Source organism: Palaemon carinicauda, chromosome 10 (assembly GCF_036898095.1).
Source record: "Palaemon carinicauda isolate YSFRI2023 chromosome 10, ASM3689809v2, whole genome shotgun sequence".
NCBI lineage: Eukaryota > Metazoa > Arthropoda > Malacostraca > Decapoda > Palaemonidae > Palaemon > Palaemon carinicauda.
The window spans coordinates 120,362,796-120,386,332 of NC_090734.1; the positions used below are offsets into that span (position 1 = coordinate 120,362,796).

At 39.2% G+C, this 23,537-nt stretch overlaps 1 protein-coding gene across 2 annotated transcripts in view; it reads left to right on the forward strand.

The window, feature by feature from the left end:
- The window catches only part of Nup75 (nuclear pore complex protein Nup75), a 140,610-nt gene extending 117,294 nt beyond the window's left edge, over nucleotides 1–23,316 (forward strand). The window contains exons 10-16 of one of the 2 annotated variants that reach the window (XM_068381775.1): nucleotides 4,763–4,980; nucleotides 11,047–11,165; nucleotides 12,231–12,330; nucleotides 20,957–21,056; nucleotides 21,340–21,465; nucleotides 22,759–22,912; nucleotides 23,142–23,316. In XM_068381775.1, the coding sequence (XP_068237876.1) occupies nucleotides 4,763–4,980; nucleotides 11,047–11,165; nucleotides 12,231–12,330; nucleotides 20,957–21,056; nucleotides 21,340–21,465; nucleotides 22,759–22,888 (793 nt within the window). In that variant the 3' untranslated portion in view covers nucleotides 22,889–22,912; nucleotides 23,142–23,316. Of the gene's footprint in view, nucleotides 1–4,762; nucleotides 4,981–11,046; nucleotides 11,166–12,230; nucleotides 12,331–20,956; nucleotides 21,057–21,339; nucleotides 21,466–22,758; nucleotides 23,098–23,141 lie in introns of those variants that run through there. The other variant, XM_068381774.1, reaches the window with a different exon arrangement.
- Nucleotides 23,317–23,537: the final 221 nt, after the last annotated feature.

Here is a 23,537-nt window from a genome sequence, read left to right on the forward strand (position 1 = left end):
ATTTGTGGATGATCTCTCAATATCATTTGCTGGCACTAAAATGGCAATGGTTGAGAGAAAAATCCAACTCTCTATTGATAAAATTATCCAGTGGGCTGACATGAATGGATTTAAGTTCTCGACAAGTAAAACTACCATTGTCCATTTTTGTCGTATCCGGGGAGTACATCCAGACCCAGATATATACATTAAAAGTCAACGGATACCATGTGCAAGAGAAGCTAAATTTTTAGGTTTGATATTTGATTGTAGGCTTACATGGGTTTCTCACTTAAAAGCATTAAAAGCTAAATGTGTTGAAGCTCTGAATATCTTAAAAGTATTATCCCATACATCATGGGGGGCAGACCGCAGTACTATTTTAAAATTATACAAGGCATTGATTTTTTCCAAAATTAGTTATGGTTGTGAGGTATATTCTTCAGCCACCTCAAGCCGGTTAAAAATATTAGACTCGATACATCATGCAGGTATTAGATTGTCTACTGGAGCTTTTAAAACCTCGCCTATCCCAAGTCTCCTTGTTGATGCTGGAGAGTTACCTCTAGACCTTTACCGAATGTCTTCCGTTCTTCGGTATTGGTTTAGATTGCAAAGACTCCCTAACTCTCTAGCCTTTCAGACTGCAAGCCTTGTAAGACACGCATCATACTTTGAGTTGCACCCAAAATCTCCTCAACCTTATGGCTTTCGGGTGAATCGATTATTAAATAGTCTGGATATAATTAGAAATAAGGTACTTCCATTCAAGGTATCATCAACGCCTCCATGGAAGTTACCAGAGATATCTTTTTGTAAATATTTTATTGGAGATAAGAAGAATATGTCAGACCTAGAAGCCAGGTCTCTTTTTAATGAACATGTTAAAGAACATAGAGGATCAACTTTTATCTATACTGATGGCTCCAAATCTGATGCTGGCGTTGGATTTGGAGTACATAGTAATGGTTTTAATTGTAGAGGTGCACTTCCTCTGACCGCTTCCATATTTACTGCCGAACTGTATGGCATATTAACCGCTATTGAGAAAATAGCATTGGAGAAGGAGGGTAATTTTACAATTTTTAGTGATGCAAGGAGTGTCCTTCAAGCTATGGAAGTTTTTAATTCTAATAACCCTCTAGTTTTAAAGATTTTAGAATGGCTTCTCATTATTGGACGGAGAGGTATAACAGTTCAATTTTGTTGGGTTCCAGCACATGTAGGTGTGTCTGGGAATGAGAAGGCAGATTCACTGGCTAAGGAGGCTGCATCCGAGTTGCTGCCAAGAAGGTATCCCATTGCCTGTAATGATTTCTTACCTGTCATCAAGAACTTGGTTTGCAATAAATGGCAACAGCAATGGGATAGTCAAGATGGCAATAAAATGCGAGAGATAACAAATGACATATCTCCTTGGAGGTATAATATGATGCCCCGAAAATGGGAGACGTCTCTTTGTCGTCTCCGTATTGGTCACACTCGGTTGACACACGAGTTTCTGCTGAAGGGCCAACACCAACCGTATTGTGATGACTGCTTAGTACCTCTAACAGTAAGGCATTTGTTGACCGAATGCCCCAATTATAACAACTTGCGGAATAGATATTTGTTTGAGGCTCGAGGTGAGGGTGGCAGGTTCATCCTTGCCAAGATTCTTGGAAATGATGTGTCCTACCATGCAAGTGGCATTTTTAGATTTATTTCAGAAGCAGGTCTTCTGAAAAATATTTAACTTTTATTACATTCAACTTTTATGATTTTAATTGAATACTCTTTTATTTTTTATTTTATTTTATCTTTTATTTTTGTATACATAAATTAAATGTTACCGGCGTCAATGACCTCAGATGTCAGGATGCCTGAAAACTTTAAATCAATCAATCAATCGAAGGGTTATCCACCATGCCCTGAATCCAGACCCTCCTCCGTCACGTCGCCCTCGGGCCCACGATGTCAGGGGTATTGCTACATCCCTGGCCTTCAAGAGAAACTTCTCTGTGACGCAGGTACTTCAAGCTGGGGTCTGGAAGCGTCAAACGACCTTTACAGCCCACTACCTGCAAGACGTGACCCACAGGAGCCTCGATACGTTTTCTATCAGCCCTGTGGTGGCTGCACAACAGCTGGTCTAACCTCAGGCTCCTTTTTGGACAAGTAGCAGTAGGTTGAGGGTGTTGTTACCCGGTCTTAGTCTGCGTGAATGAAAGAGTATGTCTGACCCTTACTTCTTTCTTCATTCTCCCCTCTCTTGGGGAAGCAGCATCCTGGTCCTCGCATAGCTGACCTCGACCTCTGCAGGTAACCCATGCTTCTTTGTGCTCCTAGTATTAAGCTTAATACTGTTGCGTCTCCCATACCCTGACGAGGTGGTATGGGGAACGTCCTATCCTAGAATTCCTATCTGAAGGTCTCAAGGTCAACTTCATAGGACGAGTCACACTCTCCTCCTCACACTGCTTATGTAGGCCACTCGTTCCTAGCGATGCTAGGAACTTGTGAGGTACAGGGGCTCCCTCTCTCTAGTGCTGCTCACTGAGGGATCGAGCCCCCGGGCAAGCCAAAGTCAGTAAGGCTGGGGACTTTCCATCCTTCCTAAGGGGTAAGTCACCCTCTGTAAATAGCGTGGTTTGTATTTCGGTTATGGAACAAATGACAAATTCGAAGATAATTTGTATTTTTCCTAACCATACAAACCTTAGCTATTTACACATATGTGCCCGCCATCCCTGACCCCCAAGTCAAGTCCTACCTCTAAGTGAAGTGAAGCAAGTCACCGGTGTGTGGAGGGGGGAGGGGTAGCAAGCTACCCTTCCCCACCCCCCGCTAACTAGCGTGGGGGTAATTAACCCTCGTTAAAACTATTGGCTCGTCATTTCAGCTGCGCTAAAAGGTAAACCCTCTGTAAATAGCTAAGGTTTGTATGGTTAGGAAAAATACAAATTACCTTCGAATTTGTCATATTTCTGTGTTGGCATACATGTTCAAATCACACAGAAAGTACTACATACCTCAACCTCTTTCCATTCTCCGCCTTTGACTCCAGTCCCACCCATAACTTCACCAAAACATTTTAGCAGTAATGCAAGTCGGAGCAGTAAAAAATAGAGGGTTAAGCATGAATGTAAAGAGAGTTCTATATGAGAAAGGGATTGTACCAACTGTGATGTATGGATCGGAGTTGTAGGGAATGAGAGTGATGGAGAGACAGAAATTGAATGTGTTTGAGATGAAGTGTCTAAGGAGTATGGCTGGTGTATCTCGAGTAGATAGGGTTAGGAACGAATTGGTGAGAGTGAGAACGGGTGTAAGAAATGAGTTAGCAGCTAGAGTGGATATGAATGTGTTGAGGTGGTTTGGCCATGTTGAGAGAATGAAAAATGGCTGTCTGCTAAAGAAGGTGATGAATGCAAGAGTTGATGGGAGAAGTAAAAGAGGAAGGCCAAGGTTTGGGTGGATGGATGGAGTGAAGGAAGCTCTGGGTGATAGGATGATAGATGTGAGAGAGGCAAGAGAGCGTGCTAGAAATAGGAATGAATGGCGAGCGATTGTGACGCAGTTCTGGTAGGCCCTGCTGCTTCCTCCGATGCCTTAGATGACCGCGGAGGTAGCAGCAGTAGGGGATTCAGCATTATGAAGTTTCATCTGTGGTGGATAATGTGGGAGGGTGGGCTGTGGCACCCTAGCAGTACCAGCTGAACTCGGTTGAGTCCCTTGTTAGGCTGGGAGGAACGTAGAGAGTAGAGGTCCCCTTATTTGTTTTGTTTCATTTGTTGATGTCGGCTACCCCCCAAAATTGGGGTAAGTGCCATGGTATATGTATGTATGTATTATTCCATTGTATCTTGTTTCAACTTGAATCTTACCCATTGTCAATTTTATACTTTTTTTATGTTTTAACATTCACTCCACTATCTCAGACATTTCCTATCTTCAATCTTTGCCTATGCCATCTGCATCTTAGCCTCCCTCCCCTTCAAATTCACCTCTCTACTCTTCTCATCTCTCTTCTACTTGAGATTTAAGATAATCTTTTCTTTAGTTAGCTTTGATATGTCTTGATTGCATAACCATGGGCCTCTATCCCTCTGATTTAACACTTCTGTTTTTTATTGTATGCCTTCTGTATTTGGTCTCCAATTTTTACTCTCTCACTTTATTTACTCATACTGTTTTATACTGGTTTTTGTCTAATTTTCCAGTTTCTTTTCATTCTTTTTACTAACATATTCATCTTAATTTTTTTTCTTTATCAACATGCCTCACAGCAGTTGGTTTTGTGTTGGGCATTCCTGATCTTACTAAAGTCCTTTACATTAATCCACACTTCTCACCAATAAGATAAATTTGTTCGTCATCTTTACTTGTATTAGCTTATCTTTAGGGTTATTTAATCTTAGACATGGAAGAATTCCCTCATCACTTCTCACTTGGGGCTTTTGTATCCATAGCTTAAGAATATAGTTGTTGTGTAATGAAAGTGCTGTATGTTTCATAAGGCATCAATACTCAAATTCCATTAAGATACCAAAATAACTGTGTCAACAATCAGAGATCAAGAATTCCCTTTACTTTAAGACTTCCTATATTTTTTATCTTTTGAAAATTTAACTATTACAGTAATTGAGTTTGCCTTGTATTTTATTCAATAACTTTCTTTGCTTTGTTCTTTTTTCCCCTTCCAGCAGTCTATATTGTGTAAGGTGCAAGTTAGCTTAGCCTTTTAGCTTGTTCCACTAGACTTTATGCATTTGTGAATTTTTTTTTTTTTTTTTTTTTACAGATTTCTTCCTGAACTTCGTGAATCCCTTTTGCTGGATTATGCAGGTACATTGGTAGGGCACCCAAGTCTGTGGCAGGTAGGCATTTTATACCTAGACCACTGTGGACCATCAGGTTCGGCTATGTCACAGGCTGTTCTACAGAGAGTTCCATTAAAAGATGACTCGCGAGCATGCAAAGTCATTCAGATGGCTAGTGACAGGGATTTTGAAAGTGTTGGTAAGTTTACTTTATGTGTGAATTTTTCTTTCGAGTGATGCAGGTTAAATGTTCATTATTTTAATTACCCGTTTGATTATTGAGCCATCATGTCCTGAAAAGTGAAATGTTATATAGAAACTTTCCTGAATCCGGTAATTAAATTCCAACTGTAAATGCATTAATTCTACTCTGTAAGTTCTGTATTTATCATATTCCTGCTTTTATTATATGTATGTTTTTTTATTTTTATGTGTCATTTGATATTGTTTTGTAGGTATATTTTCTCACTTAAGTTAATGGAAATTGCTTTTTCTATCTAACATTGTTTTGCTTAGAATTTTTTTTAAGAATGCACTAGTTTTCGATTGCAATGGAAATCCGTCATAGGTTAACTGGGATGATAAGCAAAACTAAAATCGAAGACCAAATTGGGATTTTGTGACAAATTAGGATTTCTGAAGATCAGGACACATTTTACTGGGTATTTTATAGAAACAATATGATTAAGAATGTTTTGAGATAAAGATCAAAGCAATCGAGCATAATATTTTTTTGCATTTTTAGTTAGAAATTTGTGATTATTAATGTTAAAACAAAGTAAAAGAACCAAATTGATAGTTGAAATTAGTTAGTTTATAAACATTTGTGAAATGGTTATAAACTATTTTAGGGAAAATCGTTAGAAGATGGGTAACTTGTAATTTATTAGGGGTTATTTAACACACACACACACTCTCTCTCTCTCTCTCTCTCTCTCTCTCTCTCTCTCTCTCTCTCTCTCTCTCTCTCTCTCTCTCTCTCTCTCTCTCTCTCTCTCTCTCTCTCTCTCTCTCTCTTTTTTTCATGGTATTTAACCACATTTTCATGCCATTTGAAAAAAAGGCAAAACCAGGTGTCTGTAAAAAGGTTCCTTGTAAAAATTGAATGTAAAGGTGTAAAAAAAAAAAAATGACCAAGTGTCAATAAAGCATAAATCAAGTTATTCAATTAGTGATAGTGAACATTTTTCAAGAGAGAGAACTCCTGATATTTTATCAGAAGTTATGGAGAGAGATTCTCCCTCCAAGCAGTAACCCTCTCCTCCTTGTGTTTCTCATGCCAGCCACAATTCTCCTCAAATATAAAGCGTGAGTTAATTTGTCCATATTTTTTTTTTTTTTGTGAATTATTAATTGTTCTTATACATAGTACAAACTTAGACCCTTATTAGGTTTATGACTTCAGCAAAGCTGAAACGGCCATTAAGCTTTTAACAAGATAAACAGGGCTGGCTGCCTACCCGGCAGGCAGTGCTACCTTCACTTTGACTTTGGCTGCGGTAGTGTATTGGCATACTCTTCCCCGTGTCCAGCTTAGGCGTGATTTTTGCTTTTTTTTTCCTTTCTCAGATGAATCAAAAGAGGATGGAGCACACCTTTAGTAGATGAACACCTCTGAGAAGTGGTTCATGGAAGTAAAACGCCTGCTTTTCAACTTACTAGTAATCCAAGTAATGCTTTTGCTATCTTCTCAACAGGTTTTAATAGTCACCTGGTAGCATTGCAGAACAGCTCCCCTCTTGTCAAGCAAAGAGGTTCTGTTTAACAGACCCTTGACAGTTGGGCAAGCATTTAATCAGCCAGGCAACCAACAACATAATGGAGTTGTACACAAGATCCATTTCAACTAGAGTAATGTTCTAGCATACATACCTAATCACTAAGGGCATGGAGTAGGATCAGTGACTCCTCATTTTTGTGAATGGTAGACAGGCTTACATTTCAGGTATCTTCATTGAATCACCCGTTTGCTGTCCAGTTTATCCAGAACTCCAATTTTAGAACATCTTTCAGTAAGCTGCTCTACCATCTCAGGGAAGTCAGCAGCATGCAGTCCACCTTTCAATACTCAATTTCTTCTAAATACCATAGCCTTTCCACCTGCTTACCTGGTTTACTGATTACTCAACAGTCTGTAGACAATTTTGGTTTCAGGTTACCTTGATGGCTCCCAAGTGCCACACACTGGTTGACATTCCGATTTACAGATGCTCCTCCTTTGAATACCAGTAGAACTACCCTTCTAGTAGGTAGTAGGTTGGCCCGGGCACCAGCCACCCGTTTAGAAACTACCGCTTGAGAGTTATGGAGTCCTTTTTTATCTCTGGTTATGGTTCATTATCCCCTTGCCTACACTTACACCGAATAGTCTGGCCTGTTCTTTACATATTTTCCTCTGTCCTCATACACGTGACAACACTGAGATTACCAAACAATTCTTCTTCACCCAAGGGGTTACTGCACTGTCATTGTTCAGTGGCCACTTTCCTTTAGTGTAAGGGTAGAAGAGACTAGCTACTACATTGGATTCTTCTCTCTGATTACGGTTCACTTTCCCTTTGCATACGTATACACAGAATAGTCTGGCCTATTCTTAACAGATTTTCCTCTGTCCTCATACACCTGACAACAGTGAGATTGCTAAATAATTCTTCTTCACCCAAGGGGTTAACTACAAAACTGTAATTGTTCAATGGCTACTTTCCTCTTGATAAGGGTTGAAGAGAGACTTTAGCTATGGTAAGCAGCTCTTCTAGGAGAAGGAGACTCCAAAATCAAACCATTGTTCTCTAGTCTTGGACAGTGCCCTGGCCTCTGTACCATGGTCTTCCACTGTCTTGGGTTATAGTTTTATTGCTTGAGGGTACACTCGGGCACACTATTCTATCTAATTTTTCTTCCTCATGTTTTGTTGAAGTTTTTATAATTTATATAAGAAATATATATTTTGATATTGTTACTGTTCGTAAAATATTTCATTTTTCTTTGTTTCCTTTCCTCACTGGGCTATTTTCTCTGTTGAAGCCCCTGGGCTTATAGCATCCTTCTTTTCTAACTAGGGCTGTAACTTAGCAATTAATAATAATAATAATAGAAGGGATACTTTGCTCTGTGGAGTCACTTTGCAATGAATTTGTATATTCTCCTCGTCCTTTGCCAAGGAAGCTTCACTCAGTCTCTGCTGTAATAAAGGACTGTCACTCTACCTTTAGCTAGACCTCAGGCTGATGAATTTTGATCTTTTACCCTTTGGAGGATCAGCCTGGGTTCAGGAATAGCTTCAAAAGTTCCTCCCTCTCCAGGAACTTGATTTTGTCAGGGTTGTCGCTCGAGTTATCAGGTCTTCCAGGTAGACACTCCTGTATCCTTGAATGGACATCAGATAGGATACAAGCCGCAGCCTTTACATTACGATGGGCGTACCACATGGCATTTTATATGTCACAAGTAATTTTCAATGGAGGAAGGCCTTGCTCACATTTGTCCAGAGTTTGTCCAAGAGCCAGCTTTTAGTCCAGTACAATTCCAATCTCATGCTAATGGTGGCAGAACAACTCCATCCAGTGAGGACACGGAAATGCTTCTTTTAGAGCTCAGGACCCTTTGCAACCAAAGTCTTTTCCACGCTGAAGTTACATTGCTTCTTTTAACACGCCTTCAGCCGTGCTGGTCCAATAAGATTTTAGAAATTCCATCCCAGTTTGGGCATATGAAGTCTTGTATATCAGATCTACCTTATTATTATTATTATTATTACTAGCTAAGCTACAACCCTAGTTGGAAAAGCATGATGCTATAAGCCTAAGGTCTCCGTCAAGGAAAAATAGCCCAGTGAGGAAAGGAAACAAGAAAATAAGTGAACTGCAAGAGAAGTAATAACAATCAAAATAAAACATTTTAAGATAATTAACAACAATAAATCAGATCTATCATATATAAGCTTTAAAAAATTCATAAAAACATAAAGAAAAGAAACAAGATGAAAAGAGTGTGCCCAAGTGTACCCTCAAGCAAGGGAACTCTGTCAGTGGCACTAGTCCTGGAGGTAGGAGTCGGGTACGACAGACTACCTTCGTTGCCCACGGGAGTTTACCCACAGGTCCCTGGATAACCTTTTCTTTGGTCCTATGGTAGGTACCCAACAAGTTATGTTCCCAATCTAGCTCCCGTACAGGACACGTAGCATCTTGTCTAAGATAGCGGTTGCGACATAACTCTAGGAGAGGTAGAATGTGTGGCCTTTCTACTCTTCCTTTATCCCCTTTGTGGTGAAGTAATTGGATTGGATGCTAGATACAGGCGAGCCTCACAACCGAGTAGTTTTTCTTTACAGACAAGTTCTGTATGGAAGTATTTCCCCCATCCTCCCAGCCGAGAAGAGGAAATGTATGCAACCCATTTCTCATAATAACCATATATTCAGACAATATCCTTACAGTTATAGGTTCTTCACCACCCCAATACTACATCCTTCATTCACTCTCTGAATATATACATTTGCTTCCACCCCATCCTTTTTAAAGAACAACTGAAACCAAGTACGTAAACTGATGTACTTCCTCAAGTAACTCTTCATTCAGCATGACATTCAATCTAGCACCACCCTCATTTTTTGTGCACCCCGATAATAACTTTTACCCACACTTGCTCGGAACTTTCTCCTCACACATGGGTTGCTTTCTCTTACTAATCAACACAACTTCTCCAAGTTTGCAACCAATACATTATCATCCGTAAACAGCAATTGATTTGCCTCCTACTCATCTCACAACTCCATCACCAAACAAATTGAACAACCATGGCAATATCACACATCCCTATCCCAGCCCCACTCTCACAGGAAACCACTCATTCACTTCATTCCCTATCCTAACACATGCTTTACTACCTATGTATAAACTCTTCACTGCTTGCAACCTTCCAGCAGTTCCATATGTCCTCATCACATTCCACATTGCTTCCGTATCAACTCTTATCGAAAGCTTTCTCCAGTTCTATAAATGCAAAATATACCTCCTTACTTTTTACCAAATATTTCTTGCATATCTGCCTAACTAAAAATCTGATCTATACATCCCCTACCTCTTCTAAAGCCATCATACACCTCTAAGATTACATCCTCTGATTTATCCTTAATCCTATGAATTAACACCACTATACAATTTTCCAACCACATGCAATAAACTAATACCCTTAGAATTATAACACTCATTGCACATCTCCTTTACCTTTGTATGGTAGAACAGTATACGTACACACCCAGTCTACTGGCACCATTGACAATATAAAACATATTAAGCAATCTCACCAAACATTCTAGCACAGTCACATCCCCTACTAAATACTTTAACATCGCAGCTCTCACACTATCCATACTAGATGCTTTTCCTTCTCTCATCTCATATAGTGCTCTCTTCACTACCTCTCTTGTAATCTCTCTCATTTTCATCTCCTATCCCTGGCACCTTAGCACATGCAACAGCAATTATATCTGCCTCCCTATCATCTTCAACAAAACTATGTAGATGAATTGCTAATTTCACCTTATTACTTTTGAGATGGAGAGCCAAGTATACTTACTGAGTGCTGGTTGGACTGGAAGGGTATAAAACCATAAATAATGTGCAGCATGACTGCTCTTATTTCATGTATATGCAGTCGCATGTTTTCTGTGGCTGAGTGAGTATAAATCACAGGTTAACGAAAAAAATTCCTATAAGGTAAGTATCATTCATCGGTTTCCAGACTAGCTTGCATGCTTATAATGTATAGTTCAGTTCATGGTCTCTAAGAAGATGGAAATATTTGTACTCACTGGCAGGGAATGGGTAAAACATTTACAATACATACATATACCAAGGCACTTCCCCCAATTTTGGGGGGTAGCCTACATCGACAAATGAAACAAAACAAAAAAGGGGACCTCTACTCTCTACGTTCCTCCCAGCCTAACAAGGGACTCAACCAAGTTCAGCTGGTACTGCTAGGGTGCCACAGCCCATAGGCCTGCTGTAATTACAAGTATATGCAATACCATTTTAGTTCTCTTCTTTTTATGCCAGCCTTTGCTTTCTGCATCTCATTTACCTGTCCAAATTCTTTTATATTATCTTAAAAATTATCTCTTATTGGAAAAAAAAATTGGAGAGAGGAGAATGTTACTCAATGGTCTTTTTAAACTATTAATGATTTATTGTACATAATTTTTATGTCCATTATTAGAAAAGTGTTTGAATATTTTAGATATATACAATCTTTTCAACAGTTGTTAGTATATGTCGAGTGATGGGTCGACGTGCACTGTCTCAAAATCGACTGGGTGCTGCTATTTGGTGGGGAGTGCGTTCTAGGGATTCAGGTTTCACTTCACATTTAGCTCATCAGGTAAGTGTGGTTTGAAAAAAAAAAATATATATAAATTGCAGGGTTTTATCTTGTGACTTTAAAACTAAGTCATAGTAAAGTATTTTGTTATAAATATTTTTAATTATCCCCAATAAGGCAAAGTATTTTACCATGTTAATTCAAACCACTTTAATCTGGAATCCTAGAAAATAAGAGTTGGCAGATGTAGTTTCAAACAGGATTCACAGAGACAACAAGACTGGAAATTATTTTCTTTAATTTTTAAACTTTGATTTTGTATTAAAATACGTCCTCTACTGAGTTCAAAACGTTTAGAAAATCTTCAAAATTTTTATTAGAATATTAGAATAAAGCACTGAAAATTATTTATCAGACAATCATTATCATCTTCTATGCCCATTGATGCAAAGGGCCTCGATTAGATTTTGCCAGTTGTCTCTATCTTGAGGTTTTAAATCAATACTTTCAATTCACCATCTACTTCACACTCTTGGGGAGTGCGAAGAGCATGCCCAAACCATCTCCATCTATCCTTCACCATATGGTTCTCGAGTAATCTCTCTTATTGTTTCATTTCTAGGATTATAAGATAATAGTTACATAAATTAGCAGGTGAAAAAGATGAAGTTACTTGTAAATTATTGTAAACTGATGAACATCAATACAATAATGTGCTGTATACTTGTTAAAAAACATTCATGCATCATTATACTCTACTGCTAAAAATCATTAAAGTAATAGAAATATGTTGTTGTTCATTAAAAGGTGTCATTAGATATACCGTAATTTAAAAAAGAAAATGTCTTATACCCCTCATGACAGAAAATGGTCAAATTTTCAGAGCATTAGTTCAGTATACTTAACTAATAATTAAAATATAATGAAATTTTAAAAGCATATTCATATAATAAAAGTATCCAGTACTTTATCAAGATTTATTGTAAATATGATCAATGAAAACATAGTACCCTTTATTGCGAGTAATGGTTGAGATTATTGTACAGTATATATTTTTGGAATGCTAATGATTCTGATTTAGGGATAAGGAAGCCATTTGATGTATTTTTTTTTTACCCTTTTCAGATCCTTCATAAATACATTGCTGAGGGTAGGTTTGAATCTTCACCTCTTCTTGATCACTTGGGTCCAGCAATGTTGCTTTCTGACACTTTAACATTCTTAGGTAAGTTGTTTATCAAATGGGAATTCCATATTTATTTCTACATTGATACAAACTCCTGAGTCATTTATATGGGGTTACTACTAGTCATGTTTTCTACGACCAGCTAATCAAAATTTTGGTTGATTGCGTCATGGTTTGCACTTGGTAAATGTAGCGCATGTGCAAGGAGGAAGCGGGAGCTTGCTCACATCGTCTCTTCACAACAATGCTGATCACGTAGTGAAGAGGTTGTTCTCTCACTTCGTGTCTACGATCAGGCTTGTCGCATTCATCTCGTTTACCCTCTTAGTATTTAGCTCTCTTGACTTGTGTTTTTTCTTAATTCACTGTCATTTGAGTAACTATTCATTAACTATGTGTTACAAGTGAGTGCTTATGTCTAGTTAATCTCAGTATTTACGTTTTTGCCTAGAACGGGATAACAACTATTGTTGCATCCTTATGAGCCTGGCAGACATGGACACACGTCCTTTGTGTCCCTCTTGCCTAGACAAGAGATGTTCAAGAGAATCTTCATGTCAATGTTATAGGGAGTGGTTTCCCTCCTAATGGGAGAGATATTTTTCTCGTCGCAGGAAACAATGAAATTTCTACGTTGCTGAGTCTCCTATCAATGGGAGTTAGAGAAAATCTCATTCTATGCAGCGAGAACCTCCCTTCAATTTTTCATGTTGAGAGTTACCTGAAACCTTATCTTCAAAAAACACACACACATCCACAAGAGTATCAATTATGCACAGTGAGACCTCGAGGAGCCAGGTCCCAGCACATCAACGAGGATGATGATGAATGAACAGGCATGATCAACAAAACCCTCCTGTTCGAGGGAACTTAGAGTTGAGAAAGCTTTCCCCCTCCTACTGTAAGGCTGGATAAACTGGAAACTTCACCAGGTCCTTCCCCTGCCCGTAGCTGGTATTAGAATACTCTTGAGGAAGGGCTATTGTTGCATCCTTATGAGCTGGGCAGACATGGACACACGTCCTTTGTGTCCCTCTTGCCTAGACAAGAGATGTTCAAGAGAATCTTCATGTCAATATTATAGGGAGTGGTTTCCCTCCTAATGAGATTTTCCAGTGTTGGAAAAGGAAAGTCTACAGTTCCCAACACATTCTCTCAAACCAAGTTTTCCACGTGTCTATGAGGCCCATAAGCTTAAGTCTCCTCTACAGAGTCTTAAAGACATCTTTAGAAGCTTATGATGAGGGTGGCCAGACCACATCAGTAGCGGCCACTCCCCAAGATTTCCCAGAACTACGCATTCCTTTGAGCTTACCCTCTCCTCCCTTACCTAGAGTAGGGAGGTCGAGTAGGATATTCACCGAAACCAACGCTTGTCATAATTCAAGCAAGATCATCGTCCAGCCAGACAAAGCTGTACACGCCAGCATCTCAGCTCGTGATGACATCATTACGCTCGCCAACCTTTCTGTGCATAAAGAATTTTCTTAACGTGCAAGACATGCTGACAATTCATCCCAGGATATTTCCTGCTAGGACAGATCTTATGCTAGCTTTGTGCATGAGAACTTTTCTCTGCAATGCATCAAGGTTCAGGCATCCTCCCTTAAAAGTTCGGGTGGTGGCCTAAATTAAGGCCCCACAAACATGATTGATGAGCATAGAATGATTGTCTGCTCAGGGGATTCCCCTTAATGTATCTTGAAAAGTGAAGATAGGAAAGAATCCTTTTACCCTATGCCTGCAATGGAACTCCAGTCTGACTTAAGAGTCAGGCTGACTAAGAGGCGTAGACGAGGCTCATATCGGAGATGTAGCAGGGTCTTTTCAGCCAATAAGTTGATTGCTTGTTATGTACCGGATCTGGGAAAAGTATATCATTCGACTAAACATGTTGAACAGGGAAAGGAGTTTCCCTAGGCCTACCTCCGCCTCCTTATCTCGCCGTAATATTTTCACAGCTGAAGAAAGGAAAGACCATCGAGACAAATTAGGTACTCTTTTTAACCTTGACAGTTGGATTAATGCTAAACTACGGGGCCACGGCTGTGAGTGCTAGTGCCGACCCAACAGAAGTCAACCCTTTTGGAACCTCTCTCTCAGTTTCAGAGATGCCTCAAGCTACAAAGATTAGAAACCTCATCCTTCACCTAAGAAATGCGACAGTCTCCCCTAGAAAAATGTGTCACTGAGGAAAAACCAGGAGACAGGATTCAGTTGCAAGTACAGAATCCTTTACTCATTTACAGTCTAAAACTCTCAAAACAAACTAAAGAGGCTATAAACCTATTTAACATGCAGGTTTCAGCCTCGGAGAATTCTCTTAAAGCTAATAGGTCTTCAGGTTTACCACCTCTGGCCCTATCTAACCAGAGAAAGTTATTGGCCCCCTTTGGGGCCTTTCAGAGCCCATTAGCGTTCCCAGAGAACGTGGCTAACTTAGTGGCGTCTGCCCAAACAGAAATAATGAACAAGAAATTAGCAGCAGTGCCTGCGATCCAAATCTGTTCATGGCTCGACCATTGGTCTAGAGCAATATCCCACTATGCGACTACGGAAGATCTTAAGGACCCTAATGCCCTACGAAGATTTGAAGATTTGTCACAAGCAGGGTTAAAAGCCCCAGAATTCCTTTTTCTTCAGACCGTTCCTCTATGGGGGAGCTGTGTCTTACAAAGATGTGACGCAGTCTTGGCCAGATGCTCGGAACAATTGCCCCCTGGAGAGGCGTTTAGTCGTAAGAAATTTGGATTTGGTGAATTTCTCCTATCTGTTCTCCTAGACAGAAGTAGAGTTGGAGATAGCTAAGATCACTAGACCGGAACAAGCTACTTCAGGAAGAAGAAGGACGACGACTGGTAGGCCTACCGCTCAGCGTCCATAAAGAGACTTGTATAAGATACAGAGTAATCCAGTATTTCAAACTACCCAGACCAAGGGATCGAACTACTTTCCCCATGAAGGCAAAAACACAGATGCAATAGCTCCTACTATTAGGAGCGTGCCTGGACTTATCACAAGTAGGGAATGGAAGTTACAGTACGGAAGGAAATAGTCAGGAGTAGTAAAATCGGTCGAGGTCCATTCTCTGAACATTGAAGATAGCTTGTTCAGGATATGGGCCTCCCCTTTTTCTTTTGTCCTTACCATGGGTATTCTAGATATGCCCCCACTATGTAGGTGTTGAGATAGGCATCTATGGCCTTTTAGCCCCGATATTAGATATTCTCTTCCTCAAGAGTATTCTAATACCAGCTGCGGGCAGGGGAAGGACCTTGTGAAGTTTCCAGTTTATCCAGCCTTACAGTAGGAGGGGGGATTTCTTTTGATCTTCCCCCACTTCTTTTTAATTTTTGTAATTGGTATAGCAATTAGTTGTTTTTCAGATTGTTGGTTACCCAAAACTACAGTGAGGTATCGAGTGTTAATCCTTACTAGGTCTACCTGGAGGATCTTTAAGACTACCTTTCAAGAAGAGAGCTATGGTTTCTAACCTATACCCCTGTCAGAACTCAAGATCGTGAGAGGAAGATTAGGCTATGGAAATATGGGCCCTCTTTTCCCTAACTTATGGAATGGAGCCAGCCCCAACCGGTGATGGCCAGATGTCTGGCCATTAACTGGCACTTCTGTTTCATAAAAAAATGATCATCCCAGAAACCAGAATTTGGATAACAGAACCCTTTTCTCTGGGAAAATATTGCCCCTGAGAAACGATGTCTCTGCTGAATACGAAAGTATCCTTGGAGCAAGTGGTGTTTAGCATGAGAAGACTATGAGTACGCAGAACCCCTCCCCGGTCAGAAGAAACTTGTCTTCCCATATCCCTGGGGGGACTTGATGCCCTGAGAATAATGCCCAACTGTGAAGTTGAAAGTTCCCTCATGTTTTTCCCGTCCATCTGTTGAACAGGACTTCGTTAGTTCCTTCAGAGTCTAGAAAGGCTACAAGCTTCTCTAGAAAAGATAAGAAAATCATTTAGGGACAAGGACTTTGAGAGCAGTAAATTGCCTTTACCTCTGTCAGGAAGCCTGGCAAAGAGGTTTACAAAGGTATTACCCCCGCGAAGTCAAGGCATAACCTAGTAAGAGTGGTCATAGCTACCTATGAGTTCTAACTAGGTATGACCAGAAGATTTATATCCTCCATACCTCCTAACGAAGCATGACCTTAAATGCTTTTTCTCCCATGAATCATTCAACTTTGCCAAAATGCTTGTTAGCCATCATTTTCATTCAATACTATGGTAATGGCCAACGTCCTCCCTCACTTCGGGAATAGAAGACCAGGAGATCCAAGGAAGTCAGAAGGACATCACAACTTATTATAAATAAGAATGATCAATGAGTCTGGAACCTCTCATGATGAGTCCTAGGAGTCCTCCAAACCAATTAGAGAGAGCTACAAGATCTCTTAGCTTAGTCGCTATAAGCTTGCTTGACACGTCACATAAAATTCTAACTAACGTCTTCCTTAGGAAGAGTTAGTCAACAAACGAGGGCCTTCCAGGTCAACATAGAACCTTTACTAGGCTTATTCTAGAATGGGAACGTTCCAAGGCATTGTCACTTTGGCTAAGGAGTTTGACAACTTTGAAAGCAGTTCCTGTAGCTTTCTTGAAAGTTCACATCTAGTTCTATATCTTGAAACATGCCCTGGTCTGAGATACTAGAATTTCCTGTCCGGAAGAACTATCGATGCCCTCGTTACCAAGGTTTCTGGAGGACGGAAGTGTCTCATAAGAGTAATCCCCCCCTACCATTTAGTCGTGAAGAGGGGTTTTTCATTATGTCCTAAGATTATCCTTGCAATCCCAGTCAGAAGGGCTCAAGTCAAGGACCTAACTACCCTTTACTTCAACTTATTCATAATCCAGCTAAGTAAACAAGCCTACTTGCAGGGTCTTCTTCCCCCCTGAAACCCAACTCAGAAAATGCTATATTTTCTGGGGTGATCGTATTCTAATTTTTATAAAGATAACCGGATGTGGTGAATTTTACTTGGACGTTCTCACAAGCTTGCCCCTTAAGAAGTCCAGGGACAAACAGAGTGCTCTGACACCCCTTTCTTGGGATATTAAGGATGATTTGCTAGCACCTCAGATCAGAAGCGAAGTTGTTCTTCCTAAACATGGATACCCTGTTGGCTAAGGCCTAACATGAAACTCGCTATCTTCAGGGAAGGAATCGCTAGGGACCCATTCCCCCCATGATAACATGACATCAGAAAGATGCCACCTTGTCCGCTCTGGTTCAATGAATAATCCAGACTCAGGTTACAAAAGATCTCAGGTTAACTCTTTCTTGATATTGTCTTTCAAGGAGGTTCCTGATCACACAAACAACTAGTTATTCTGTTCCGTAGAACAGTACGAGTTTCTGATAGAACAAATAGCTGGGAAATAACACTCCCTTTTTTATTCACAAGCTCTAGCCACTCCGGAAGAAAGCATTCAGTGACACTTTTTTTCTCCAAGTAATAAAAGATATCAGAAGAACCTATGCATCCTCAAGGGAAGTGTTATTGGGACCCCCTCAAGCGTATGATCTACAGTAGATGGAACTGCTGCAACCTTAGCATTCTGCAAAACCACTTGATTATACTAGTCACCAAAACCATGTTGTTCGCAAGCTTTGGACACTCCGATAGAATGTATTTAGGAGTACTGTCTCTTTTAATAGAAAGAAATTATAAGAGCCTATACATCCTCAGGGTAAGCGTCACTAGGGACCCCTTTCAAGCATGTGGTTCATGTGGGTTTACCGCAACCTCAGCATTCCGCGAAAAAATGCATTAATAAAAGTCCTCAAGCTGGTGGATAGAAGGGAAAACCCACCGTCAGACATTTACCTTAAAGATGTCGCATTCAATCAAACCTTTGGACATCCTCTTAATGGACGTTGTGGTGACAGCACAATTGTGTGCTCACACAGACCACATGCTTCGTTACTCGGGCATTATGAGCTAAAAAGATCGCTGAGGCAAATAATGATCTTGATTGGACTTGAAGCTTGTCCTGGGGTTTTCACCCCAATGCAAGTAAGTGTGACTCAGTTTCCCAAGTATTTGATACATACATACATATACCAAGGCACTTCCCCCAATTTTGGGGGGTAGCCGACATCAACAAATGAAACAAAAACCAAAAAGGTGACCTCTACTCTCTACGTTCCTCCCAGCCTAACAAAGAACTCAACCGAGTTCAGCTGGTACTGCTAGGGTGCCACAGCCCACCCTCCCACATTATCCACCACAGATGAAGCTTCATAATGCTGAATCCCCTACTGCTGCTACCTCCGCGGTCATCTAAGGCATCGGAGGCAGCAGCAGGGCCTACCGGAACTGCGTCACAATCGCTCGCCATTCATTCCTATTTCTAGCACGCTCTCTTGCCTCTCTCACATCTATCCTCCTATCACCCAGAGCTTCCTTCACTCCATCCATCCACCCAAACCTTGGCCTTCCTCTTGTACTTCTCCCATCAACTCTTGCATTCATCACCTTCTTTAGCAGACAGACATTTTCCATTCTCTCAACATGGCCAAACCACCTCAACACATTCATATCCACTCTAGCTGCTAACTCATTTCTTACACCCGTTCTCACTCTGACCACTTCGTTCCTAACCCTATCTACTCGAGATACATCAGCCATACTCCTTAGACACTTCATCTCAAACACATTCAATTTGTCTCTCCATCACTTTCATTCCCCATAACTCCGATCCATACATCACAATTGGTGCAATCAGTTTCTCATATAGAACTCTCTTTACATCCATGCCCAACCCTCTATTTTTTACTACTCCCTTAACTGCGCCCAACACTTTGCAACCTTCATTCACTCTCTGACGTACATCTGCTTCCACTCCACCATTTGCTGCAACAACAGACCCCAAGTACTTAAACTGATCCACCTCCTCAAGTAACTCTCCATTCAACGTGATATTCAACCTTGCACCACCTTCCCTTCTTGTACATCTCATAACCTTACTCTTACCCACATTAACTCTCAACTTCCTTCTCTCACACACACTTCCAAATTCTGTCACTAATCGGCCAAGCTTCTCTTCTGTGTCTGCAACCAGTACAGTATCATCCGCAAACAACAACTGATTTACCTCCCATTCATGGTCATTCTCGTCTACCATTGTTAATCCTCGTCCAAGCACTCGAGCATTCACCTCTCTCACCACTCCATCAACATACAAGTTAAACAACCACGGCGACATCACACATCCCTGTCTCAGCCCCACTCTCACTGGAAACCAATCACTCACTTCATTTCCTATCCTAACACATGCTTTACTACCTTTGTAGAAACTTTTCACTGCTTGCAACAACCTTCCACTAACTCCATATAACCTCATCACATTCCACATTGCTTCCCTATCAACTCTATCATACGCTTTCTCCAGATCCATAAACGCAACATACACCTCCTTACGTTTTGCTAAATATTTCTCGCATATCTGCCTAACTGTAAAAATCTGATTCATACAACCCCTACCTCTTCTAAAACCACCCTGTATTTCTAAGATTGCATTCTCTGTTTTATCCTTGATCCTATTAATCATTACTCTACCATACACTTTTCCAACTACGCTTAACAAACTAATACCTCTTGAATTACAACACTCATGATGATATACTAAAAAGTAACTCCTTTTTTATTATGTAGCACTTGATGTTTATACCACATCACCCCTGGCAAAGATTACCTTTTTGGGACCCCCCAAAGAAGCCTTGCCTCATTATGATCCAACTACTCCGTTCCCTGGTGGTTCTCTTAGATCACTTACTATTTTTATCAATGACTACTGTACAGTATATCAGAGAAGGTTTTAACTATCAAGAATCAGAAGTTTGGTTTTGCATCTTTACGAGCCATTACACTATCGTCCATGATTCATGTTGATCATTTGCTATTACTTAGAGTAATTAGATCTCCCAGAGAGGAAAGGTTTACCTCTTAACTTCACGGAGACTTCCTTCCTCTTAAGGGAAAATCCCCATATAAATGACTTGGAAGTTTATATCCGTGTAGGAATAAAGTACAAATTATAATTTGTATTTTTCCTAGCTATACAAATCTGAGTCCTTTACCAAATGTCCCGCCTCAACTTCCGTGCAAGTCTTTGACCTCGTGAGTGTTGTGAAGAAATGCTGTGAGCAAGCTCCCACGTGTTCCTTGCACATGCGCTGCGTTGACCCAGCACGAAACATGACGCAATCAGCCAAAATTTTAATTGGCTGGTCGTTGAAAACGTGATTAGTAGTAACCCCTTGTAAATGACTCAGGTTAGGTTTATATAGGTTAGAAGATTGTAAATTTTATAAAATTTGTACTTTTGCAGGCTGTAATTTGAATGAATTAAACTGTAAAAAGAGATCATTGTATCATTTTTTAAAGTATTATTGTCAAATAAGGTAATGATCAGATATGTAGGAATAAAGTTTAGAAACTGAATTTAGTTTTTATGATAGTTGTCAAAGTCAGTGTGATGCTGTGAGAAGAAATAGAATGTTTTAATTATTTCAAATTAGATGATTGATAAGATTGCCTAAATTTCAACTCTTGATTACAGTTTTTTTATGAAATATGATATATGGTTACAGTTTTATATTCCTTATGCAGTGTTTCTTAGTATTTGAATTTTTTTCAGGCAAATACAGAGAATTTCATACAATGTACCAGGATGGAAACTTTATTGATGCTGCAGCACTTCTTGTCTCTCTGATATCCTCTAAATTGGCTCCAGAGTAGTAAGTTTTGAAGCTAAATATCTTGAAATATCACAAAGTTTTTTTTTTTTTTTTTTTTTTTTGGTCCCCACAAAAGGTAAATTTTGGGTTGTTACACTATTTTAAAGAATATTGAAATATTAAGAATTATTAGATTGCTACAGTAGTGTTTTTGGTTTATTATTAACTAAAGATTTTTGTTTGTGAGGTTGGTTATCTTTTCAAATCAACAGCAAAATAATGTGTCTCTTCAGAGTTAAGTGATAACTATATATCTGATAATCAATAATTTGCACCATTTCAGTTTTTGGCCTGTGTTGCTGCTGGATGCCTTGCCACTTCTGAAAAGCGAAGAGCCTGTTATATCGGCAGAACAAACTTACGAACTAATGTATTGCCTACACAACCTCAGTAACCTGGGTAGTAAAACGTAAGTAAAAAGCTTTTTACTAGTACATTATAATTACAGCTGTTTTGATTTGAGCCCTTTGATTCTGTCACCTAGAGGATATTATGAACTTTTATCATTTTGTAATTGTAGGCAAAAAGTGCCTTTTCTGTCTTAATATTTTACTTTCTTGATGTTTATATTACATCTGTTCCTCGACCCCAATCATTCATAGTTTAAAGATTTATTTGTTCCTACATGAATACAAACCATTGTCCTTTAGTCATCATCATCATCTCCTCCTACGCCTATTGACGCAAAGGGCCTCGGTTAGATTTTGCCAGATGTCTATCTTGAGCTTTTAAGTCAATACTTCCCTATTCGTCATCTCCTACTCCACTCCTCTAGTGCCTTGTGGAGCCCAATTGAATATTTGATGAACTAATCTCTCTTTGGGAGTGCAAAGAGCATGACCAAACCATCTCCATCTGCTCCTCACCATGACCTCATCCTCATATGGCACTCAAGTAATCTCTCTTATAGTTTCTTTTCTAATTTTGTCCTGCCATTTAACTCCCAATATCCTTCTGAGGGTTTTTTCAAATCTTCTAAATCTATTGGAGATTGTTTCATTGTCATACCATGACTCGTGTCCATATAGTAACACCGATCTCACCAAACTGATATATAGTCTGATTTTTTTATGTAATTTCAGATAATTTGATTTCTAAATTTTACTTAACCTAGCCATTGTCTAATTTGCTTTTTTCAATCTTTCACTAAACTCTAATTCTAAAGACCCTGTATTTTGATATCATAGTTTCTAAATACTTTGATGATTTTACCCCGTTAATCCTTTCTCCTTCAACTGATATTTCATCTTTCATTGCATATTCCATTGTCATCATCTCTTTCTTTCTTCTATTTATCTTGAGCCCACCCTCCTGTGATATTCTATGCATTCTGGAAAGCAAGCATTGCAAATTCTGTGGTGGTTTGCTAACAAGGTGTTCTGTCCTGGTTTGTATAGTTAGGAAATATAAGAATTACTTTAAAATTTTTCTTTTATTTATTCAAAGAAAGAAGAGCTCCACCAATATCCACCCCAAAAATAAAAAGGGTGAATGCAGTTGCTTTCTTGATCCTTTTATAGGAAAAATATTTTTTTTTTTTTATTTCAAAAGAATATGTGAACTAGAATTGAAATAGAGGGACATACATATTTATTCTGATACAGTATGTAGTTGAGAATTTTCTTTTATATACAATTAAAATGTAAGTTATTGTTGATTACTGGTTAAGTGTTGTCCATTAATTTTCATTTTCTCTCTTCAGCTTAAATAATCCTATGGAATCAGAAGCAGCGAAAGCAGCTTTTTCTCTTAAAGAAAAGGAGATAAGATTAGCTCTCTCAAACAATTTAGCACGAGCCATTATTCATGAAGGAACTCTTAATGAAGACTGATTTATTTTGTTACTACAGTACAATGTAAGATTTTCTATATTTTTTTTTACATAATGAGGGGTAACTTGAATGGTTGACTGCTCAACATTTGTAATATAAAAGAAATTCTTTATTGTAAGCTTAGAAAATACTTGCGTACACTGATCTCATGTTGAAATCATGTTTCTTTTATTTGTTTTCTGTTCTTTATAATAAAGATATATTTGATACCCTCCTCAGATTTTATTTCACCACCATTTATTTTTCTTCATAGGTTGTTCCTGTAAGTACAAATGAATGGATTTTCAGAAGCCTCGCATGTATAGAACCTACCTCTAAGCACCTCGTGACTAATATTAAGAGAATTTAGATTATAGACAATTCATTAAACACAGTACAGTAATATGTAAAGTAAGTACATAGGTATGGAAAAAAATACTTTCATTAGTTATCCCGTGTTTTGATAATGTACTGAAAATACAAAAGTTCAGTACAGACTCGTTCGGTACTGTACATACCATACTTTTGTAAAGAAAAGAAAAAGTATGGTATAGACATCATTTATTTTTGGTCCGTGCCGAGTCAGCGAAAGATGTGATGTACTGGATGGAGAGGTAAGTGGTACAAAGAAAGCTGGTTGCAAAGAACATGGTCAGTTTGAAATTGTTGT